At 43.6% G+C, this 22,970-nt stretch overlaps 1 protein-coding gene across 1 annotated transcript in view; it reads left to right on the top strand.

The window, feature by feature from the left end:
• The first annotated feature begins 18 nt into the window (after positions 1-18).
• Positions 19-22,970, top strand: part of LTA4H (leukotriene A4 hydrolase) — a 27,707-nt gene continuing 4,755 nt past the window's right edge. Inside the window, exons 1-11 of the mRNA XM_060195578.1 lie at positions 19-231; positions 8,691-8,821; positions 12,100-12,220; positions 13,545-13,613; positions 15,522-15,626; positions 16,760-16,812; positions 18,923-18,995; positions 19,260-19,400; positions 21,336-21,359; positions 22,332-22,402; positions 22,837-22,948. Of these exons, the coding sequence (XP_060051561.1) occupies positions 73-231; positions 8,691-8,821; positions 12,100-12,220; positions 13,545-13,613; positions 15,522-15,626; positions 16,760-16,812; positions 18,923-18,995; positions 19,260-19,400; positions 21,336-21,359; positions 22,332-22,402; positions 22,837-22,948 (1,059 nt within the window). The 5' untranslated portion in view covers positions 19-72. The remainder of the gene's footprint in view (positions 232-8,690; positions 8,822-12,099; positions 12,221-13,544; positions 13,614-15,521; positions 15,627-16,759; positions 16,813-18,922; positions 18,996-19,259; positions 19,401-21,335; positions 21,360-22,331; positions 22,403-22,836; positions 22,949-22,970) is intronic.

Genomic DNA, 22,970 nt, shown 5'->3' with positions numbered 1-22,970 from the left:
TGGGAGTGTCGCGCGTGGCGTCCGGCTGCGGAGTTTGGCGCGCGGCTCGTGTGAGCGGGAGTCCCCGGAGCCATGCCCGAGGCCGCGGACAGCTGCTCCCTGGCCACTCCGGCGTCGCTCTGCCAGACCCGGCACCTGCATCTGCGCTGCAGCGTCGACTTCCGCCGCCGGGCGCTGACCGGGACGGCGGCGCTCCGGGTCCAGTCGCAGGAGGACCATCTGCGCAGCCTGGTACGGCCCGCCGCCTCCGCCCGGCAGCCCTCCGGGCTCGCTGTCCCTGCCCGCTCGGCGGGCGCCACCCGCACCCCTGCACGCAGGCTCCCGCTCAGCGCCCATTTCGTCGTTGCGCGGCGCTCCCGCGAGACCCTCCCCGCACCCCTGCACGACCCTCCCCGTGCGACCCTCCCCGCACCCCTGCACGACCCTCCCCGTGCGACCCTCCCCGCACCCCTGCACGACCCTCCCCCCAGCAACCCTCCCCGCACCCCTGCACGATCCTCCCCGTGCGACCCTCCCCGCACCCCTGCACGACCCTCCCCGCAGACACTCCCTGCACCCCTGCACGACCCTCCCTATGCAACCCGCCCCGCACCCCTGCATGACCCTCCCTGCAGACCCTCCCCGCACCCCTGCATGACCCTCCCTGCAGACACTCCCCGCACCCCTGCATGACCCTCCCTGCAGACACTCCCCGCACCCCTGCATGACCCTCCCTGCAGACACTCCCCGCACCCCTGCATGACCCTCCCTGCAGACACTCCCCGCACCCCTGCATGACCCTCCCTGCAGACACTCCCCGCACCCCTGCATGACCCTCCCCGCAGCCCCTCCCCACAGCCCTTCTGGGTTTCCCGCCTGACCAGGCCGGGTCCTTCCCACCCACCGCCCCTGAGTCCTGCGCGCTGGCAGGGCGGCCCGGGGCCTGGATGCGGACCGCGGTCCTACCTGGCCCTACCAGGTCCTACCAGGTCCTACCTGGCCCTACCTGGCCCTACCTGGCGAGCTGCTTCCTGGAGGCGCTTCTGCAGCTGTGGCGGAGGCCGGGAGACTTGTGCAGAGGCCGGGGTGTTACTGCAGCTGTCGCTACACGACCTGCTTTCCGTGTCTTCCTCGGACTGCGCGGCCTCCACCTGCACAATTTCCAGACGGACATTTTACAAGTGCGAGGACCAGGAGGTGGCCGGCCACCGTGTCCTTTGCAAAGAAGAGACTGGTGCCCAGTGATCAGATTGGTGCCTAGTGATCAGATTGGTGCCCAGTGATCAGATTGGTGATCTAGTGATCAGGTAGATGACCTAGTGATCAGATTGGTGACCTAGTCATCAGATAGATGACCTAGTGATCAGATTGGTGGCCTAGTGATCAGATTGGTGACCTAGTGATCATATTGGTGATCTAGTCATCAGATAGATGACCTAGTGATCAGGTAGATGATCTAGTGATCAGATGACCTAGTGATCAGATTGGTGGTTTAGTAATCAAATTGGTGATCTAGTGATCAGATTGTTGACCTAGTGATCAGATTGATCTAGTGATCAGGTAGATGACCTAGTGATCAGATAGATCACCTAGTGATCAGATAGATGTTCTAGTAATCAGATTACTGGTGTCAACCTGAGGGAAATTGGGGTGGGTTAATTGGGCACAATCAGCCGTTTTGATGGGGGTGGGTGGCATCCATGATTTCTTACTTTCTGCATTTTGAATTTATTAATAGGACTAACAGAATATAGCATGCAACTTTCTTACTCTTTGTTCTCTACTATCTTGCTCCATTTGATTGGACAGTTAGTTCAGCTCTTCTATGTATCTGTAGGAATAATCCTAGGAAGGAAGTTCCTAGCAATATTGTAAGCACAAAGGTAGCCATGTCCCTGTAGGTTGTACTCTAGGCTCCTTGCTATCTCTTGTTGTAGGCAGCTTGCCAGGGCAAGATTAGCTGAATTAGAGGCGTCTCTCAGTGCAGTCTCACCTTCTATGGAAAGATTTGTTTACTTAGGAGTGAGAGAGACCAGAGCACCACTCAACTCTGACGTGGTGTTGGCGATTGAGCCAGGACTGCTGGGGTCTCAGACATGTGAGTCCTGTGCTCTAACTTGCTGAGCTATCTCTCCAGCCCGCTTTCCTTAAAAAAGTGAATTTCGGGGCCAGCTGGTGGCATTCCTGGTTAAGTGTGTATATTACCAAGTACAAGGACCGGGTTTCTAGCCTCTACTCCCCACCTGCAAAGGGTCTGCTTCACAAGCATTGAAGCAGGTCTGCGGGTGTCCATTTAATAAAAATTCGAAGAAAAAAGGAAAAAAATTATCACCAGGATGGATGGATTTGTAATAAAGGCACAGAGCCCCAGTACCTAGAGGCAAAAAGAAAAGTGAATTTTGATTGTCCATCACAGCTGAATCTGACCTTGAATTTCTACCTGTTTTGTGAAAGAAAAGCTTTCTCACTGCTCCACAAGTAAACTAGTTTCAGGGTACTTAAAATCTGAGAAGAAAGACCCTTTGCTATCCCAGCTGGGAAACCTGCCCATCATTACTGTGTTTTCCAAGTCTGTAAAGAAGTAAGGCTTTAAAGTCATGATTTTTTTAAAAGAGATGAAATGTTTAAAAATAAATGATTTCTGGTCAGCACTCCTTTTTAATATATTATAGTTCAAAATTATAGTGTTGGACTTTATACAGGGAAAGTTAATTACAGTACAGTAGTATCTATTTTTAATTGTTTGCTTATTTATAACAGTTACCTGAGGCCAAGTCTTTGGCTTTATTCATATGGAGTTAGCATATTATTATTTATTTATAAAAAGGAAACACTGACAAAACCATAGGATAAGAGGGGTACAACTCTACACAATTCCCACACCAGAACTCCGTATAGCATATTTCTTTCCTGAAGGTAGGGACTGTGTTTCATGGCTTTTCGTATCTGAAACACAGGAGTTTAAGGTCCTAGACACACCTACAAAAAGTGAAACAGGTCCCAAGGTTGGCACTGGAACTTCTTAGCAGCCTTTGCAAAAGGCAATTATATTATTATAAATATTTCACAATAATTGGCCAGCTGCCTAGAAGTATGAGTTTCTCATAGAGTACTATTCAAAGAGAATACTATGAAATATTATATTGTATTATATATACAATAAATTGTAACATTGCTAACTTCTTTTCATTAATAAGTCCTTTTCTTTTTTTTTTTTTTTATTTAAGAAAGGATTAATTAACAAAACCATAGGGTAGGAGGGGTACAACTCCACACAATTCCCACCACCCAATCTCCATATCCCACCCCCTCCCCTGATAGCTTTCCCATTCTCTGTCCCTCTGGGAGCATGGACCCAGGGTCATTGTGGGATGCAGAAGGTGGAAGGTCTGGCTTCTGTAATTGCTTCCCCGCTGAACATGGGCGTTGACTGGTCGGTCCATACTCCCAGTCTGCCTCTTTCTTTCCCTAGTAGGGTGGGTCTCTGGGGAAGCGGAACTCCAGGACACATTGGTGGGGTCTTCAGTCCAGAGAAGCCTGACCGGTATCCTGATGGCATCTGGAACCTGGTGATTGAAAAGAGAGTTAACATACGAAGCCAAACAAGTTGTTGAGCAATCATGGACCCAAAGCTTGGAATAGTGGAGAGGAAGTGTTAGGGAGGTACTCACTGCAAACTCTAGTGTACTTCTGCTTTCAGGTATATATTTTGCAGTAGTTTATGGATACGTGTGCACATAAGCTCTCTCTCACAGAAACTGGTGTATATCTAGGTTATGGGACTTTGTTAGAAAGTGAACCACCTGAGATGGAATTAGAGTATACTATAAAAGGAAAGGTCTCACCCGAGTAATGAAGCTGAAGGGTTGTCATTCCACACATGAAGTCTCTGGACACAGTCTGAGGTGAAGCATGTTGAGGTGGCAATCGTTGGCGTTGGTTAGGTTGTGATCGGCGGATGCAATATTATTTGGTATGGATTGGGAGAGGCATACGGGAAAGTGGGCCCTATCCAAGGGTTCCAGGACTGGGGGAAGTAGGGGCTCTATAGTGGAGATGTGAGGTTCCTGCTGTGTTAAGGTTCAAAAAGACAATCGATAGTTAATGTTATCATCACATTATTTGGTAATTGGGTTAACTTTGAAAAGTCCCTTTGTTATGGTTTGCTGTACAGTATCCAGTATCTTGTATATAGCTGTGCTATTGGTTGCTTCTGATCTACTTGGTCTAGGCTTTTGAGAGAGCCCGCATATCAAATACACAGCCTATATATTAAAAAGATTCAGTTTGTGTTTTGAAAAACTTTGAGGCATACAATTGATTTTCCCCCTCTCATATTAATCAACTACTGATTTATATGTCTACATTTTGCTAGGAGTGTACATAAACACCATTCCCACCACCAAAAGACTGTGACCCATCCCTCCCGCCCACTCCCATCCCCCACTGGCCCAGGAAGCTGCATGTCACCACATGCAACCTCACCACAGGGTTTTTACTTTGGTGCCCTACTTACAATTTGATCAGGTCCAGTCCTTTTCTTTTCTACAACTGCATCTGGATATCTTGGCTTTATATATAGTTAATGCTCAATAAAAAATGTCAGAAAGTTTTAATTCCAATTTGTAATCCATCAAATGTGTTTTGTTTCTCTTTCCTACTACTGTTTTTTAATCAGTTATTTCATAACATTTACTGAGATTTGAAAGGGATTTTTTTTTTTTTATGTTATTTAGGAATGACAACTAAAGTTAGGCCTTGAGATATACAATTAAACATAGCACTTTTTTTTAACCAGAGCACTACTCAGCTCTGACTTACGGTGGTGTGGGGACTGAACCTAGGACTTTGGAGCCTCAGGCATGAAAGTCTCTTTTGCATAAACTTATGCTATCTAGCCCCACCCAAGATAGCATTTTCTATTTTCTCTTGGTCAAGAACTTACTTCTTGTGTTGATATCTACTATTTTCAATTATTGTGCTAAGCCCTGAGAATGCAAACCTGAGTAGCATCATTTGTCTTTTAAGAGACCCCAAGTCTAGTAGAGAAAGCAAATCGTTATAGCATAGTATAATAAGTATTGCAGGAGAGAATCAAGGTAACTGATAAAACAATCATAATATAATAAGTATTGCAGGAGAGAATCAAGGCACCTGATAAAGCAATCATAGAGGATATGAAAAACTTTTCATAAAATAGCAATCACATGAGTTCTGATTCTGAACAGATTCCAAAAGTGTAAACAATACAGAAAAGATTGTGCTCTGTTAGATGGCCAGATTCATTCTGATGTAGGGCAGTGTAACCATGCATAGTTGTGTGTGTGCACATTCAAATCAAGTTTTTAAAACAAGTCATATATTCAGAAAGATACTAGAAGGTGGAGGAACTGAACAGTAGCTTATCCTTAATGAGATATAAATTAAATGTTCTTACTATGCAAATATAAATCAGTTCTGCTAATTAGGAGTAAGGATAACCCTCCCAAAGGACAAACTACAAGAAATGGGTCCATTAGGAGGGAAGCACAGTGTTCTTAACAAATTGGCTGCATTAAAAGAAATTACAGCAGGATGAAAATTTCCTCCCAATCGCAGGGTAATTGATTCTAGAAAACTGAGGCTCAGCTTAGTGATTGCCTATGACTTCACCTGAGTTTATCACATAAAAAAAAGACAACTGAAAAATACCTGTCGCTTGACTTAATTTCCCATGCTATTCCAGACTTAGTTTCAAGGAGAAAAAAAAAAAAATGCCTGCGATACGGAGTCCAGGGCCTACCCTAGGGTGCTGGTGGGAGAAACAAGACAGAATAAAAGCAGTGTGAAGGAAGCACTGGCTCATCGGCGCAGGATTGGGAAGTAGAATCAACTAGATTATTTGAGTGTTTCAAGTTCTAGTTCTTTGAATAGAAGAAGCAGGAACAGCCCAATAGGTATGCATTGGGTGGAAGCAGGATTTGCAAGCTTGAGGCCCAGAGCTCAGTCCCGGGCAACACATGTCAGAGTGGTGGCCGGCTTCGGTTTCTCATTAGTGAATCTAAGAGTGAAGGGAGGCCAGGCCAGAGCTTTACTTTTTATAACTTTTAGGTGCCTGTGAAATATGAGGCGATATTTCCTTTTTAAACCTTTTAAAACTTACTGTCTTTATTGGTTAGAGACTGCCAGAAATTGAGAGGAAGGGAGAGGGAGAGAGATAGACACTTGCAGCCCTGCAAGTGGGCGCCAGGGGCTTGAACCCAGGTCCTTGAGCGCTGTAACGTGCACTCAACCACTACCCGGCCTCAAGGCAGCATTTCCCATGGAATTGTAAGCAAGCAATTAGAGATAACTGGTCTGAAAGCCTATAGGACGAATTCAACGGTAGAAATAGACTTAGTCGGTAGAAATAGACTTAGTCGTCTGCACAGAAGTTTTAGTTGAAAATTTAAACAGACACTGGAGCCTTAGGACATAGCTTTATTCAGAAGTTAGAATGAAGAACAGCACTAAGTAAGTAGGATAACTAGCAATGTGTGTGTGTGTGTGTGTGTGTGTGTGTGTGTGTGTGTGTGTGTGTGTGTGTGTGTGTGTGTGTATAGAGAGAGGGGGAGAGAGAGAGAGAGAGAGTCAAAGTCAGAAGAAACCAAGGAATGGGGCTGGGCGGTGGTGTAAATGCACACACATCTCCATGCATCGGGACTTGGGTTCTCGTCCCTAGTCCTCACCTGTGGGGAGACGGAGGAGCGTAACAAGCAGTGGAGCCGTGCTGCACATGTCTCCCTCTCTCAGCCTGTTATAATTAGAAAAGGACAGGGGGGTGAATTTGTCATGCGTGCACTGAGCAGAGTGATAACCCTGGTGGCAAAAAGGAAAGGAACAAACAGATGGTATCTGTCTTCAGTACGGCCTTTGAGTGGACAAAGGCCAAGATTATTGAACAGAAAAGATTTTTTTTTTTTTTTTGGGTGGGTGGGGAGAATACAGGTCCATGAAAAATGATGAATGAAATAGTGGAGGTTGTACTGTTAAATGGGAATCTGGGGAATGTTATGCATGTAAAAAAAAAAAAAAGAAGTAGAAACGCAAAGCAGAAATTGACTGAGCTTGGAGTATGGCACCAAAGTAAGAAAGCAGAAGTATACTAGAGTTTGCAGTGAGTACCTCCCTAACACTTCCTCTCCACTATTCCAAGCTTTGGGTCCATGATTGCTCAACAACCTGTTTGGCTTTGTATGTTAACTCTCTTTTCAGTCACCAGGTTCCAGGTGTCATCAGGATACCGGCCAGACTTCCCTGGATTGAAGACCCCACCAATGTGTCCTGGAGCTCAGCTTCCCCAGAGACCCACCCTACTAGGGAAAGAGAGAGGCAGACTCAGAAAAGATTTTTTTTTTAAGTATCTTTATTTATTGGATAGAGATAGCCAGAAATTAAGAGGGAAGGGAGTGACAGGGAGAGAGAGAGAGAGAGACAGCGGCAGCACTGCTTCACCACTTGCAAAGTTTTCCCCCTGCAGGTGGGGCCCAAGAGCTCGAACCCGGGTCCTTGTGTATTGTAACACACAGGCTCAGCCAGGTGCGCCACCACTGGGCCCCAGAAAAGGTTTTTTTGATGAAGACTATCCCCTCGGTAGGGGAGCTATAAGGCAGGTGGGAGAGGGTGTGGACGTGAGACTGGTGAGCAAGTGGAGGTAACCAAAGATTGACCTTAAAGATTGTTGGAACTGCCTAAGATTGGCGGTTAAAACAGTTAAGAGAAAATGAGAATAGTTACAAGACTGGGAAGGAGGGCCACGTAAAGTTATAAAAATAAGATGGGAGGCTTGTTTAGGCTGTTGGAAACAGTCTTGTGGACCAGGAAGGGTGAAGATTCTAGAACAAGAGATGAGTTGAGAGCTGGTGGGACGGGACAGTAACTGAGATGCTTCCATTCCCTTCCTGCCCAGAGCAGCTGCTATTATTTGACTGGCTGGGGAGCAGCTCTCCTGACCCTACAGGGGCTGGGTTCAGACCCGCCACATCAGATTAAACTTTGTCAGCCTAGCAAGGATCAAGGGTCGTTTTAATTTCTCGAGAGATGAAAGTCCATAAGAAGTGGACTATGGAATTCATATGTGAATGTGCTAAAGCGCCATGATGAAACCGGGTGATATATTTTTTTTCATAGCCAAGAACCTTTTTATATATTTTATTCACTTGTAATTATTTATTTTGTACAGAGACAGAAATTGACAGGGAAAGGGAGCTAGAGGAGAGAGATACAGGCAGCACTACTTCACACTCATGAAGTTCCCTCTCCCCCCACCTTCCCCCCCCACCTCCCCCCCCCCCCCGTTTGTTTTCCCCCCTTGGGGGTTTGAACATGAGTCCTTGTGCATCGTAATACGTGTGCTCTGTCAGGTGTGCCACCGCCTGGCCCTTCATAGCAGAGACGTTTTAGGACATGAGAAGAATTTTAGATTCGACTTTAACTTGAAACCTCAAATGTGTGTCACTCTGAGAATTATCTAGCAGTGTATATGGATAGAAACCCAAGGTGCTCAGGGGTTTAAGGCCACGAGAGAGGGAGTGTGAACTAACGTGATCCTTTGAATGTCTGTAATTTCACTGTATCCTGCTCTCCATAAGTAACTGATTCTACCCCGTCATCATTGCAGTTAACCTGGTGTCTAATGCAGTTTTCTCTGATGTAAAAACTATTGTCACTTAAAAATATTAATTTAATTTTAGACTTTGGATACAAAGGACCTTACGATAGAAAAAGTGATCATCAATGGACAAGAAGTCAAATTTGCTCTTGGGGAGAGTCAAGGTTACAAAGGATCACCAATGGAAATTTCTCTTCCCATGGCTCTGTGCAAGTAAGGATGTTACTTTTCTCTTTCTTTTTATCAATGGGAGAAATCTATTTTAGTGAATTCAGATTTTTTTTTTCCTTTTCTATTTGAGTTTGTAGTAGGTATATAGTGGTTTGGTATACTATTACTAATCTGTGCTCAGATTGAAGCTTAGAGTGAAAAATATATATTAAAATACTATAGAAACTCATTGTCTAAAACACTTTTTAAGGGGCCAGGTGGTGGCACACCCACTGAAGTGCACACTTTATCCTGAGCAAGGACTTGGGTTCAAGGCCCTAGTCCTCACCTGCGAGGGTGAAGGGAGGAACTTTGCAAGCAGTGAAGATGATGTCAGAGTTGAGAATAGGATTAGAAAACTGCATCAGGACAGAGAGTAGCTCCCAAACTTGAAGAAAATATATAAATACAGTGAACTATTTACCATGTGACCTGGGCCCATATCTAGTCACATTCAGCACAGGAGCCCCTGTAGCTTCCGAGTCCCTGTCAGTCTGAGCTCACAGTCCATGGTCACAGCTGGGAACATTCTAGGCTGCTCTCATTTCAAGACCCATCTTCCTCGAGGGGCAGAGCAGGCTGACCAGCCTCCCTTTAGAGAGCGGGGCAGTCTTTACTATTGGTAGTTTATAGTGAGGATATGATCCTGAAGAAGCCCACATGATGTGGTCCAGGAGGTGGTGTAGTGGATAAAGCACTGGACTCTCCAAGCATGAGGTCCTGAGTTCAATTCCCAGCAGCAGCACATGTACCAGAGTGCTGTCTGGTTCTTTCTCTCTGTCCGCCTACCTTTCTCATAAATAGATAAATTAATCTTACAGAAGAAGAAGAAGCCCACAAGAGGACTTATGATGACATTCCTGATAGAAATTGATTGTGGAGAGAGGGGTCTGTTAAAGGTCGAGGCTCACTGAATCTATGGAGAAATCCACGGATTCCCTGATGAGAGCCCCAGGCGGTGCAGTGGCCTGACAGTGACCAGGAAGACCATCTAAGTGAGCCAGGGTCTCACCCTTATCCGGTCTCTCTTTTCCTGACAAGCTGAGGCTTTCTCCCAGATGTTAAAGCATAGAGTGTCATTTGTTGTGTCCAAGCAGGTGTTAAGTTTGTAGGATCTGGCCTCAAGTTAGGGAGGAAATACACCTAGGATTTTGGTGGGGTCTAAGCTAACCTTGACTTTTACTCCATTTACTTGTATGGTGACTCTAATAAAGGTTGTCATAGGGACAGTAATTGTCCTTTACTTGATAAATATTTTTTTACCAGTATATTTCTTGGCCAACTGTGTACAGTGTTTCTTTTAAACATCCTCAGAGGGGTGGTAATAGTGCCAGCCACTTTAAATGAAATAAAAATGTATTTTTAAATGACAAATACAGCCCCATTTTTATGTACCAATCTTAAGATAAATACTTGCAATTGAGCTTGTTACCTAATCCTTATAGTGGTCCTATATAATGCAATCTGCATTTTATGAATGAGGAAAAGGGTCATTCGAGAAATAGAACTTACTCTTGAAAGTTGAAATCAGAATTATCATATCTCTGCCCCATACACTCCTTTGAAGGGAAAAAGAATAAGCAAAATTTGCTTAGAGTAATCTACCTTTAGATATCCTGTGTCTTTATTTCATGCCTTTTTCTTTTCTTACTTTTTTTTCTCTTTAAAAAAAGAGAGAGAGAGAGAGAGAAAGCAAAGATTTGCTATATACACACAGTGGAACATTACTCCATTATTGAAGAGATGAAATCATGCCAGTTGCAACACCAGGGATGGACATACCAGAATGTGTCGAACTCACTAAGTCAGGTGGAAAAGGCTAGACACCAATATGATTTCCCTCAGAGAGAAAAAAGTGGATGACCCAAATGAAAGAAGTTTTTAGACCATTAGTGGCTACCAGAAGGGAGAGGGAATGGGTGGGGTGGACAAATCTGGGAACAGATTAGACGATGAAGGATCAAGTTGGACTTTCGGTGGAGAATTTAATGCAGTTTCTACTCATGTTGGTTTTCAGTAATGCACACCTTAAGTTTATAAAGAGTTATATTGCAGTATCACTTCAATTAAAAAAAAGAGAGAGAGAGAGAGAGAGAAGGCAAACGTTCACATGACCAGATGAAAAAACAGTGGCACAGAAGGTTCACATAATTTCCCCAAGCTCACAGAAGTGGTTAGTAATGTAGTCAGTTTGCAAAGGCAGGTGCCAACAACTGCTGGGCTCTAAAGCTTCTAGTAGCTTCTCATTATCAGTGCTGCTCAAAGTATCTGGGGTGAAGGGTTGGTTTTTATATTATTCCCAGTCTGGCACAGACTGATACTTTGGTTAATTATTTTCTACCAGAGCACTGCTCAGCTCTGGCTTATGGTGGCACTGGGGATTGAACCTGGGACATTTGGTTCCTCGGGCATGAAAGTCTTTTTGCATATCCATTATACTATCTCTGCAGTCCACAGATGGGTACTTTATAAAAGGCACTAAGAATGAAAGAGTTAGGGAGCTGGGTGGTAGCGCAGCAGGTTAAGCGCATGTGGTGCGAAGCGCAATGACCGGCGTAAGGATCCCGGTTCGAGCCCCCGGCTCCCCACCTGCAGAGGAGTCGCTTCACAGGCGGTGAAGCAGGTCTGCAGGTGTCTGTCTTTCTCTCTGTCTTCCCATCCTCTCTCCATTTTTCTGTCCTATCCAACAACAGTGACATCAACAACAACAACAATAATAATAACCACAACAACAATTTAAAAAAACGCCAAGGGCAACAAAAGGGAAAATAAATAATAAAAAAAATTTTTTTAAAGAATGAAAGTTTAAACATACTTTTTTATTATTAGGATTTAACAGGCATAAGAGAGCTCTAAAAGTTGCTAAAAGCTTACTCTTCATTTTGTTACTTTACCTTGTCCAGTGGTCATTTGCATATGAACACTTGTCTTTATCATGCTCTGATACCCACTGCAGCGGGTCAGAGTTCCAAAATTATTTCTTCCGTCTTTCCACTGTTATAAAAGATAGAATGATATCAGAAATACCAAGTGGGTGACACAGTACTTTGTATTACAACTTCATAGGCAGTTAGTATGGTGGAGGGAAAAGGCCCCATTGGGTGGCATTTGTACAGCAAAGTGGGAAGCCAGTCTGTCCACTTCAGAAGCAACATTTCTCAACCTTACTGTCAGTCAGTAATGAGACTTCACAGATTATTTATTTCGTGCACATATTGTACATTGTAAATGTTAGCTAGACTGAATCATACTCCGCTGATGTGTTTGGTTTTCTGTTACAGAAACCAAGAAGTCGTTATAGAAATTTCATTTGAAACGTCTCCAAATTCTTCTGCTCTTCAGTGGCTCACCCCTGAACAAACTTCTGGGAAGAAACACCCATATCTCTTCAGTCAGTGCCAGGTAAATGGACCCAGGCTTGCCGTACAGAAAGCCCCCGGGGCGTGCAGTTGAGGGAAGCAGGGAACACAGCAGTTTTATGGTATGTCGGTCCTACCTGAGAGAGCATTTTGATTTATTACATATCACTAAAATCATATTCTTTCTTAAAATGCCTTTATTGGGGGTTTAACAGTTTATAGTCGACAGTAAAATGCAACACTTGGTCCATGTGTAACATTTCTCAGTTTTCCACATAACAATTCAGCCCTCACTAGGTCCTCCTCTGCCGTCATGTGCCAGGACCTGAACCCTCCCCTCCACCCCAGAGTCTTTTAATTAGGTGCAAGACACCAACTCCAGTCTAAAATTATATCCTTTTTTTTAAAAAGATACATATATTTATTAATTTATTCCCTTTTATTGCCCTTGTTGTTTTATTGTTGTTATTGATGTCATTGTTGGCTAGGACAGAGAGAAATGGAGAGAGGAGGGGAAGACAGAGAGGGGGAGAGAAAGACAGACACCTGCAGACCTGCTTCACCACCTGTGAAGTGACTCCCCTGCAGGTGGGGAGCCGGGGGCTCGAACTGGGATCCTTACGCCGGTCCTTGTGCTTTATGTCACCTGTGCTTAACCCGCTGCGCTACCATCCTACTCGCATATCCTTTTTTTTTTTTTTAAGATTTTATTTGTTTTATTCATGAGAAAGACAGGAGGAGAGAGAAAGAACCAGACATCATTCTGGCACATGTGCTGCCGGGGATCGAACTCAGGACCTCACGCTTCAGAGTCCAGTGCTTTTATCCATTGTGCCACCTCCCAGACCACTAAAATTAGATTCTTACCTCTCACTAATGACATTGACATGCTACTTAAAAGAGAAACTCCCTTTAATATGAGGCCGTGCTTACCTGCTCATATGAATGAATATAGCTAGGCGGTCCTGGAAGTTTGGAGGTCTGGGCGATGCTCCTTTTCTGAGCGCTTGTTTTCAGTGTCTGCTGCGTGATCAAAATGCCAGTACTCAGTACCCTTATCAGCTTTTCCACGTTGTGCTGCACAGTGTGCTGGCGTCTTGTGCTAACAACACATGAAAAGCGAAGCAGAGGAAAAAATGAACTTCTTACCAAAATAAGTGTGAGAAGTCAGACAGGTTTCCTTGTAGACTCTTTTCAGCTCCTTCAGCAGGCTCATGATTCTCCCCAACAGAGACAGAGTCTGCTGTGGCTGTGACGTTCATTTCAGCAGAGAACACTTTTTCACCACTCAGGGCTCCTCACAGCTCATATGTCTACAACTATCCTGTGACCCGTTACTAGCTCTTTTTCTTTCCTCCTCTTCCTAGGCCATTCACTGCAGAGCGATTCTTCCTTGCCAGGACTCACCTTCTGTGAAATTAACTTACAGTGCAGAGGTAAATGTTACTTATTTTTTTTAGCTGAATTAATTGATCAAGATGGTTAAACATGGCATAAATAAGTGGAGGTAATAATTGAGTTTTATTATAATTGATTTTCATAGCTAGAAATATTTTACTTAGTTTTAGTCTACCTAGAATATTAAAAATAACAAACTATAACCCTTATTTTGCATCTCTGTTTTAAAAATAATTTTGAAAAATAAGTGTCTGCTGAGGAAATAACAGTATCAAAAAGGAATTTGGAATTCTGGACCTAAAAACAAGAGTTTGGGAACAACTTTTTAACTTTAAAGGGTTGACATATTTAGGATTAAAGGTGCTATAAGTGCACCCTACAGCCATACAAACATGTACGTATCCTAGCAGGCAATACTATAGACTTGTCTGGAGACATTTCCAACTTACTGCTATAGATACTGCATTTTCTTTTTGAAGAAAATGTGAACTATAATAAATATATACTATCACACAGGTCAGATCTACCAAAACCCAAAATGGAATTGAGTATCAGCCTATATTTATGGGGCCTTCTTGAATTGTAACTAACCCTGTAAGCAAACCACACGTAGTGTAGTGCTGTAGAAAACAGTACTTAGGGGGCCGGTGGGGACGCACCAGGCTAAACACACATAGTGCAAAGTGTAAGGATCCCGGTTGAGCCCCCGGCTCCCCACCTGCAGGGAGTCGCTTCACAAGCAGTGAAGCAGGTCTGCAGGTGTCTGCCTTTCTCTCTCCCTCTCTGTCTTCCCCTCCCCTCTCAGTTTCTCTCTGTCCTATACAAAAAGAAAAAAATATCGAAAAAATGGCCACAGGAGCAGTGAATTCATAGTACAGACACCAAGCCCCAGAGATAACCCTGGAGGGAAAAAAAGACAAGAAGGGAGAAAAGTGTGCTTAGAGGCAAAGAATATCAGGTTCTGGACTCTTATGTCACTAGATGACAGCGTGACCTGGGGCAAGTCTCCTGACATTATCACATCAGCTATCTCATCTGTACATCACTGCTAAATGGAAGAAAGAGATGAGGCCAGATTATTTCCTGAATGCTTCTTAGGATCTGTGGGCTCTGTAGCACTTGGTTCTAAAGCACCTACTTCTGTTTACCTTCATAATGGCTTTGATTGCCAGTCTGTGCACAAAGACCAAAAAATTCTTGCACTTCCTGGGATGAGTCCTTGCTAGAATTTACCTTCAGGGCGCGGTCTTTGACTCTGGTGTTGATCAGAAATAAGCCTTTTAGAATAATGGAGCTAGTGTGTATGACTAAGTAACAGTGGTTTGCCCAGTGAGGTTTCTTTGCACAGATTTCCAGAGAAAATTAATTTATAGTTCTGGTGATAAATTTTAATTGATTACAATCATGATCCTTAAAAAGTTCTATTTTATAATTCAAAGAAAAAAAGCTCTATTTTAGTCAAGTCTGTGTCTTTAACATCTAATTGTTCACAGTTCTCTTCTCCATTTTAAGAGAATATTGTGGTATTCTTTGAATCTACTTTGGGCTGGGGTTGAAGATCAGGTTGGTAGCCAGACTCGATGCCAGGCATGAGGGTGGGCGCATCACTTATGTTATTATTATCCGTGCAGCAGTCTTACAAAATGGAGGGGAAGCTGGGATTAAGGAGGGTATTTGCCATGTCTGTACCGTTACTGAGTGGCAGAGCTGGGATTTTAACGTAGCTTCTGCTGAATCTTCTTAGTTAGATATATAGATATTTCACACTTGTTTTAGAGCTATTTTCGCACATTCCTAATCCTGTAAAACTGATATCTGTGAGTTTATTGGGACCATAATCTTTCCGCTATATAGATATTTGCAAGAGGTGCAGAGATTATTGTGTATATATAGTTTAGCTCCACAGAGCCTTTCATTTACAGCAGGAATGGCTTTTTTTCTATTAGGTGTCTGTCCCTAAAGAACTAGTGGCACTTATGAGCGCCATTCGTGATGGAGAAGGACCTGACCCAGAAGACCCGAGCAGGAAAATATACAGATTCAACCAGAAAGTAAGGCCTAGAGTTTGCTCTGGTCACTGGTGGTGAACGACAGACATATACAGATTCAACCAGAAAGTAAGGCCTAGAGTTTGCTCTGGTCGCTGGTGGTGAACGACAGACATACACAGATTCAACCAGAAAGTAAGGCCTAGAGTTTGCTCTGGTCGCTGGTGGTGAATGACAGACATATACAGATTCAACCAGAAAGTAAGGCCTAGCGTTTGCTCTGGTCGCTGGCAGTGAACGACAACTAGCTTTTACCCAAGAAGGCAAAACTGTCTCTGAAGTATTAAGAATTTAGGAAGAATTACTATTTTTGTTTCTTCTCTCTGTGTGTGTATGTGAGTGTGTGTGCTTGTGTGTGTACCAGCGTGTGTGTCTGTAGACCAGCTTCTGCAACAGAACAGTGAGCAATAAGTGGCCCACAGTGGTCTCTCTAGCACTAGTCCCAGTTTCTGGGACTCCAGGTTTCCATATCTTACTGCTAGAATATTTGTGTGTCTCTCAAATATATCAGTAGTGCCCTAAGGGAATTAGAAGCATTTTCAAAGTCAAAAGACTAAGCAAACGCTTAAAAGGCAACTAACCTTAGAGTTTTTTTTTTTTTTTTTTTTGATAAATTGTTAAAATGTATTCTGTGAAATCCACTTTTCACTTTTCTTATGAAAAGGGAAATAAATGTTTTGAAATACTTTACATCATGTTGACTTAGGTTGACCCTTTGAAAATGAGAACTATTTGCAAAATACAAAAGGAAAGTAATGCCTACTAGTCTTGAGACATTAAAAAACGTGTAGACTGGGAGTCGGGCGGTAGCGCAGCGGGTTAAGCACAGGTGGCACAAAGCGCAAGGACTGGTGTAAGGATCCTGGTTCGAGCCCCTGGCTTCCCACCTATAGAGGGGGTTGCTTTACAAGCGGTGAAGCAGGTCTGCAGGTGTCTGTCTTTCTCTCCCCCTCTCTGTCTTCCCCTCCTCTCTCCATTTCTCTCTGTCCTATCCAACAACGACAACAACAACAATAACTACAACAATAAAACAAGGGCAACAAAAGGGAATAAATAAATTAATTAAAAAACAAAAGGTGTGGACTCTAAATGTTTTTAAACACTAGATGTGCTGTGTGTTTTATTTGCCCTCTTAGGTTCCAATACCCTGCTACCTGATTGCTTTAGTTGTTGGAGCTCTAGAAAGCAGGTAAGCTCTCGAAGAAGTTTATCAAAAGCTTTAGGCATCTTGAACCTCTTTCAGGATTAATTGCTAGACTACTTGTAAATGTCTCAAGATATCAAGCTGATGACTTAGAAAAAAAATCAAACCTAATGGCAAAATGTAAGTAATAATTTTAAATTTAAAGAAATCTTTACTCCTTTACATTTGCCAAGTATAATAGAATGAGGATGCATTTACCTCTAGTCAATGATCCAAATTCTAACAAAAGTTCAAATAAGTCATTTCTTATGAATGCCATGCCCTCATTCTCGAAATTATAGTATCTTTCTTTCCTACCTCAAGGAGCAGTTACGTGTCACAGAACCTGGCCCCCAGCTTTTTTAGGGCGTCTGACTTTTTCGAGCCCATGCGTTATCAGCCTAGCTTCTCGTGTAATAACCACCAGCCACATGAGGCTTGACTTGTGCTGGTTTCCACTGAATTAAGTATGAAAAAAAGATTATAACATAATTATCTAATAATAATAACGTATAATAACTGCTGAGTTGATTATACATTGACATGCTCATATTCTGAGTATCATGGGTTAAACAAAATACAGTATTAGACTGGACTCCTTGAGTTTCATTTTGCTTATTTCAAAGATAATTATTGTTATTATTATTACCACTGCTACCACCAGGGTTACCACTGACTGGAGCTAGGTGCTTGCAGAGCTCTGCCTTTCCTAGTAGCAACATTTTCTTCTTTGTCTTTCTGGTTTTGATAAGAGGGTGAGAAGAGAAGATAAGACACCTGTCACACTGCTTCACAGATCATAAACTTCTTTCCTGCATGTGGGGATGGGGGCTTGAACCCAAGTCTTTGCGCATGATATCATGTGCACTCCACTGGGTGATCCACAACCCAACCACTGACATAATTCTTATGTGGCTACTAGCCGGTTTAAAAGTGCAATGTAGGCCTCATCTGTGGCTCATGAAACGTACGTACTCCTTACCGTTGTCACCCATGTGGTCTACACACCATGAGTAGCTTTGGTATCACCCGAGAGTAGTTAGAAATGCAAATACCCTGGTCCTCTTCCAGATTCATACTCAACCGACACTTGTATTTTTAACAAGCTCCCTAAATAATATATATGCACATTAAAGTTTGAGAAGTATCTAGCTGCCTCTCTGGAGAAGAATGCTAAGGCCAAGTCGTATTTGGGGTTTGTGTTACATAAAACTTATTGGTTTTGCTTTTTTAACTGGGAGATTAATGGTTTACAGTCAACAGTAAATATAGTCGTTGGCTCATGTGTAAAATTCCTCAGTTTTCTGCAAAACAATCTAACCCCCTGCCTAGGTCCTCCTCCACCATCAGCACCAGGAACTGAAAGTTCCCCTCCCCGACGCCCCCAAGTCCTTTACTTTGATGCAATACACCATCCTCAGTCCAAGTTCTGCTTTCTTCTGTTATTTCTCAACTGTTATTTCTGTTATTTCTCAACTGCTGTCTATCATGCAATGTTCATCCTTCTTGCTCAGCCGCTCATCTGTTGTTGGACACCTGGTTGCTTCCACGCTCTGGCTGTTACAAACTGCTGCTGTGAACACAGGTGCACACAGAGCTTTGTGGATGGGTGTGCTGGGTTCCTTAGGATCTATCCCCAGGAGAGGAATTGCAGGGTCATAGGACAGGTCCTATGACCTGTCCTATGTAGCCTTCTGAGAGTTCTCCAGACTGCTCTGCACAGGGGCTGCACCAGTCGACACTCCCACCAGCAGCGCGGAGAGTACCTTTGCTCCTGTATAAAATGTTCAGCTGTTCACTATATGACAGAGCTCACACCAACCCCTGTCCTGGAGCAATCTCATGCAGAGCTGCACATGGGATTCTCTAGTTGTGAAACGGCCAAACTAGACACTTAAAAGCATGTCTTTATTTTCATTTGCCCCGTCTGTGCCTCCTGAGAGAGCCGCGTGGCTTTAACTTCTGTGCATGTGGCAGCTGGCTTGTAGCTCGGAGGAGCCTTTCACCTCACCTCTTTCCCTGCACAGAGGGCTGGTGGGCAGTACTTTCGGTCTTTCCTAGAACCAGCTGAGCAGTTTGCCTTGAGTTTCCTTTTTTCCTCTTTTTACTTTTCCAGACAAATTGGCCCGAGAACACTGGTATGGTCTGAGAAAGAGCAGGTGGAAAAATCCGCTTACGAATTTTCCGAGGTTGGTCATACAGTTATCCTTTTGTAATGGCTGTAGTAGACCGCAGGCTTAACACTTTAAATATAAAATGTGGTGATTTGGAGTGATGTGGTGAAATGTATATATACGTAGACTGATTTTATGCGAATTTGCAGTTGCACCATTTTTCGTGACGTTCTCGTTTAAAACCTCATTAGCCTGTAACTTCTGTGCAAAGCAGTATACAGTTCTGAGACACTTGTGGTGATGAGTAAGGTCTGTCAGTAAACATCACTCACTTTCCAGACTGAGTCTATGCTGAAGATCGCGGAGGACCTGGGAGGGCCGTATGTGTGGGGGCAGTACGACCTGCTGGTCCTGCCGCCATCCTTCCCGTACGGCGGCATGGAGAATCCTTGCCTCACCTTCGTCACGCCGACTCTGCTGGTGAGTGGAAATGTTTCTTCTTCTTCTTCTTTTTTTTGAGGTGACATAAATATATTTGAAGCTGCCGTGGACTCTGGGGTGAAGAGCCAGCACAGAGGGCACCCGGGCCCAGCCCCTGTCCCCACACAGACCCCCCCACCCCCAACTTCAGTCTCTTGTCAGGAATCCCAGGCCAGGAGGGTCTGCAGGAAGACAGGGAAGTGGAGATAAGAGTGGCAGCTTCCTGCCTGGGGCTGTAGGGTGGGAGAGACTGGGGGAGGGGGCAGGTGGTACCAGGGGATCTAGAGAAGTGTCCTCCGAATCCCACAGGGGAGTGGCGGGAGGAGGGGAAGGGAGAGGGGCTGGACAATCACAGTCAGTGTGGAGGTGGAGGCAGCAGCCCCACTGCCAGCCAGGAGGGGCGGGGGGGGGGGCACCCCGCTTCTGCCGGCTAGCAGCCCAGCAGCTCCAGGCGCAGGGTGATTGGGCTGTGCCAGGCCCGCGGCAGGATGCGCACAAAGCGGGCCAGGAAGGACCACTCAAGCACATTCTTCTTGTGGGAGTCATTGTCCACTTCTTTTTTGTTGTTAACAATCTGTTTACCTAATGCGAGTGAGAGAAAGCAGAGGCCTGCTCAGCTCTGGCATATGCATGGCAGGGTTGGATCTGGGGCCTCACAGTGCGAGTCGGCACACGCTGAGCACCTGGCAGTCTTCCTTCATCGGAAATTGAGTTCTCCTCAAACACAGACCTACGTATGAAGAGCCTTAGACTGCCAGTGATATATTTTTAAAGTTTGTTTTTTTTTAACTTATAAACTCTTTATTTCTTTTTTTTTTTTTTTTTTGCTTATTGTGGTTTTTACTACTTCATCTTTCTAAAGAAATCAATTTGGCCATTTGAGGGAAAAGAATATTTTGTTCAAGATGTGTCAGGATGTTGGAAGTGGGAGGGCCCACATAACAGTCTACTGTCAGATTATGAAATACACCATTTACATCATTGGTATAAATGATGATTAACAAAGCAGCAAGAAGTATCTTTGCCGTGTTGGGGGAGAATTCGGCCAGGAGAGAGTTGTGTTTTATCTGTTTATGTGAACAGCTTGAAATCCTTCTTGGAACAGCTAAATAAATAAATAAAAGAAAGCACAGCACAAAAGAAAGAATGCTGTACATGTTTCTTAAATATGCTGTTGTCAATAAGCAGAGAAAGAAGGCAGGTCAGAGCAAGCATAAGAAAATGGAAGTTGAGGGGGGCAGGTGGTGACACACCTGGTTGAGCATGCATGTTACAATGCCCAAGGACCTGGGTTCAAGCCCCCCATTTGGAAGGAAGGAAATGGAAGCAGAAGAAATGTTTCTTGGAAGTTAAAGACAAATACTTGGTTTGACTTATATTAGGAAATTCGCTGGGCTTAAGGAGAGAAGGAATTATGATGCTATATTTTTTAGTCCTGTGATTGAACTTTTACTTTCTCAAGACCCTTGAACTCCTTATTGGTACGCAGAAATACAGTGGGGGGCGGGCGGTAGCACAGTGGGTTAGGCACATGGCCTGAAGTGCAAGGACCCGCATAAGGATCACAAGTGGTGACGCGGGTCTGCAGGTGTCTGACTTTTCTCTCCCCCTCTCTGCCTTCCCCTCCTTTCTTGATATCTCTCTGTCCTATTCAACAACAACAACAGCAATAACAACAATAACAGTTAACAAGGGCATCAAAAATGGGAAAAACAGCCTCCAAGAGCAGTGGGTTTGTAGTGCAGGCACTGAACCCCAGCAATAACCCTGGAGGCAAAAAGAAAGAAAGGAAGGCAGACAGGCAGACAGGCAGACAGGCAGGCAGGCAGTGGACAGTTAATAACAGAGTACTGTGTGTTGAGATATAGGAGGTCTTTGTAGATATAACCTGTAATTTGGGTACTTACATACTAAAGTTATTTTCTTCTTTTTTAGGCAGGTGACAAGTCTCTCTCCAATGTAAGTTAAAATTTATTTATTATTTATTTATTATTATTTTTTTTTACCAAAGCACTGTTCAGCTCTGGCTTATGGTGGTGTGGGGGATTGAATCTGGGACTTTGGAGCCTCAGGCATGAGAGTCTGTTTGCATAGCCATTGTGCTATCTACCCTCCACCCTGTAAATTAATATTTAGAATCATGTGGTCTGGGAGGTGGTACAGTGGATAAGGCATCGGACTCTCAAGCATGAGGTCCCGAGTTCAACCCACAGCAGCACATGTACCAGAGTGATGTCTGGTTCTTTCTCTCTCCTCCTGTCTTTCTCATTAATAAATAAACAAAATATTTTTTAAAAAATTAGAATCATGTTTTTATCAAAAAGTTTAAGTCAACTAATTATGTAATATCTATTGTATTGTTATATTGAAGATATATAAAAGATAACTTGGGGATTGTAGTTACAGGATGTTATTACATCAACAATTCGATCAAATAGATCTTTAAAAAAAAGTTTGTTGGGTTATTAATAGTTTAGTCAACAGTAAAATACAGTAGTTTGTACATGTGTAACATTCCACAGTTTTCCACATAACAATTCAACCCCCAGTGGGTCTTCCACCATCATGTTCCAGGATCTGGACCCTCCCCCCCACCCCGAAGTCTTTTACTTTGGTGCAATACACAGTTTAATAGATTTTAAGGCATTTTATTGTTTGATTTCTCCATGGTCATGAAATATTTAAAGGATTTATATCTCCATTTAATCTAATGTTTCCTAGACTATTTTCGTCTTTTAATTCTTTAACTATACTCCACTTTCTGTCTTTGGTTAGTGGTGACTGCTTTTCCTTTTGTTAAACCTCAGTGTGAATGTCATGACACTGTTTTGAGGATTTTGATATTGAAAGGACCAGGGTCTGATGTGATGATCACGGTATCTTAGGTTAGGATGCTGGGTTTCATGAGTGCTCACGTCCTCTCTCACCTAGGTGATTGCACATGAAATATCTCACAGCTGGACGGGAAACCTGGTGACCAACAAAACTTGGGATCATTTTTGGTAAGATTTTTTTTTTCTTTATTATATCTTGTGGCTGATTAAGTTCTTTCTCTGCCTCTCACCACTCTAAATTGCTTTTGCATCTATCTTGTTTTGCTTTGTTAGCATTATTTGGTAGAAAGGACTTAATTTTTTTATCTGGTTAGTTCTGTGTGTGTTCAGTCTTGATATGCTCACATTTTAGTATCTGGACACACAAAACGAGGACCACGGATTAATTTACTCTGCTGTCATGGGGGGCGGGGGGCTGCGCTGTTTCTGTTCTGAATTGAATGCAGGGAACCACATAGGCAGCCGGTTTAGATTAGAGAGCTGACGCTTCACTACTGCTTTACTGTAACAGAACAGTAAGAAGAAAAATGCCTTGTTTAGATGCTTTTTCTGCTCAGCTGTGTCACTGCCTTAATTTAAAAAAGACAACAACCTTTTTTCAGGTTAAATGAAGGACATACTGTGTACTTGGAACGCCACATTTGTGGACGATTGTTTGGTGAAAAGTTTAGACATTTCCATGCTCTGGGAGGATGGGGAGAACTGCAGAATTCGGTAAATGAGTCACACTTTGAAA

The sequence above is a fragment of the Erinaceus europaeus genome, chromosome 7 (genome assembly GCF_950295315.1).
Source record: "Erinaceus europaeus chromosome 7, mEriEur2.1, whole genome shotgun sequence".
NCBI lineage: Eukaryota > Metazoa > Chordata > Mammalia > Eulipotyphla > Erinaceidae > Erinaceus > Erinaceus europaeus.
The sequence above is the reverse complement of the archived record's forward strand: the minus strand, read 5'-3'. Positions and strand labels throughout refer to the sequence as shown.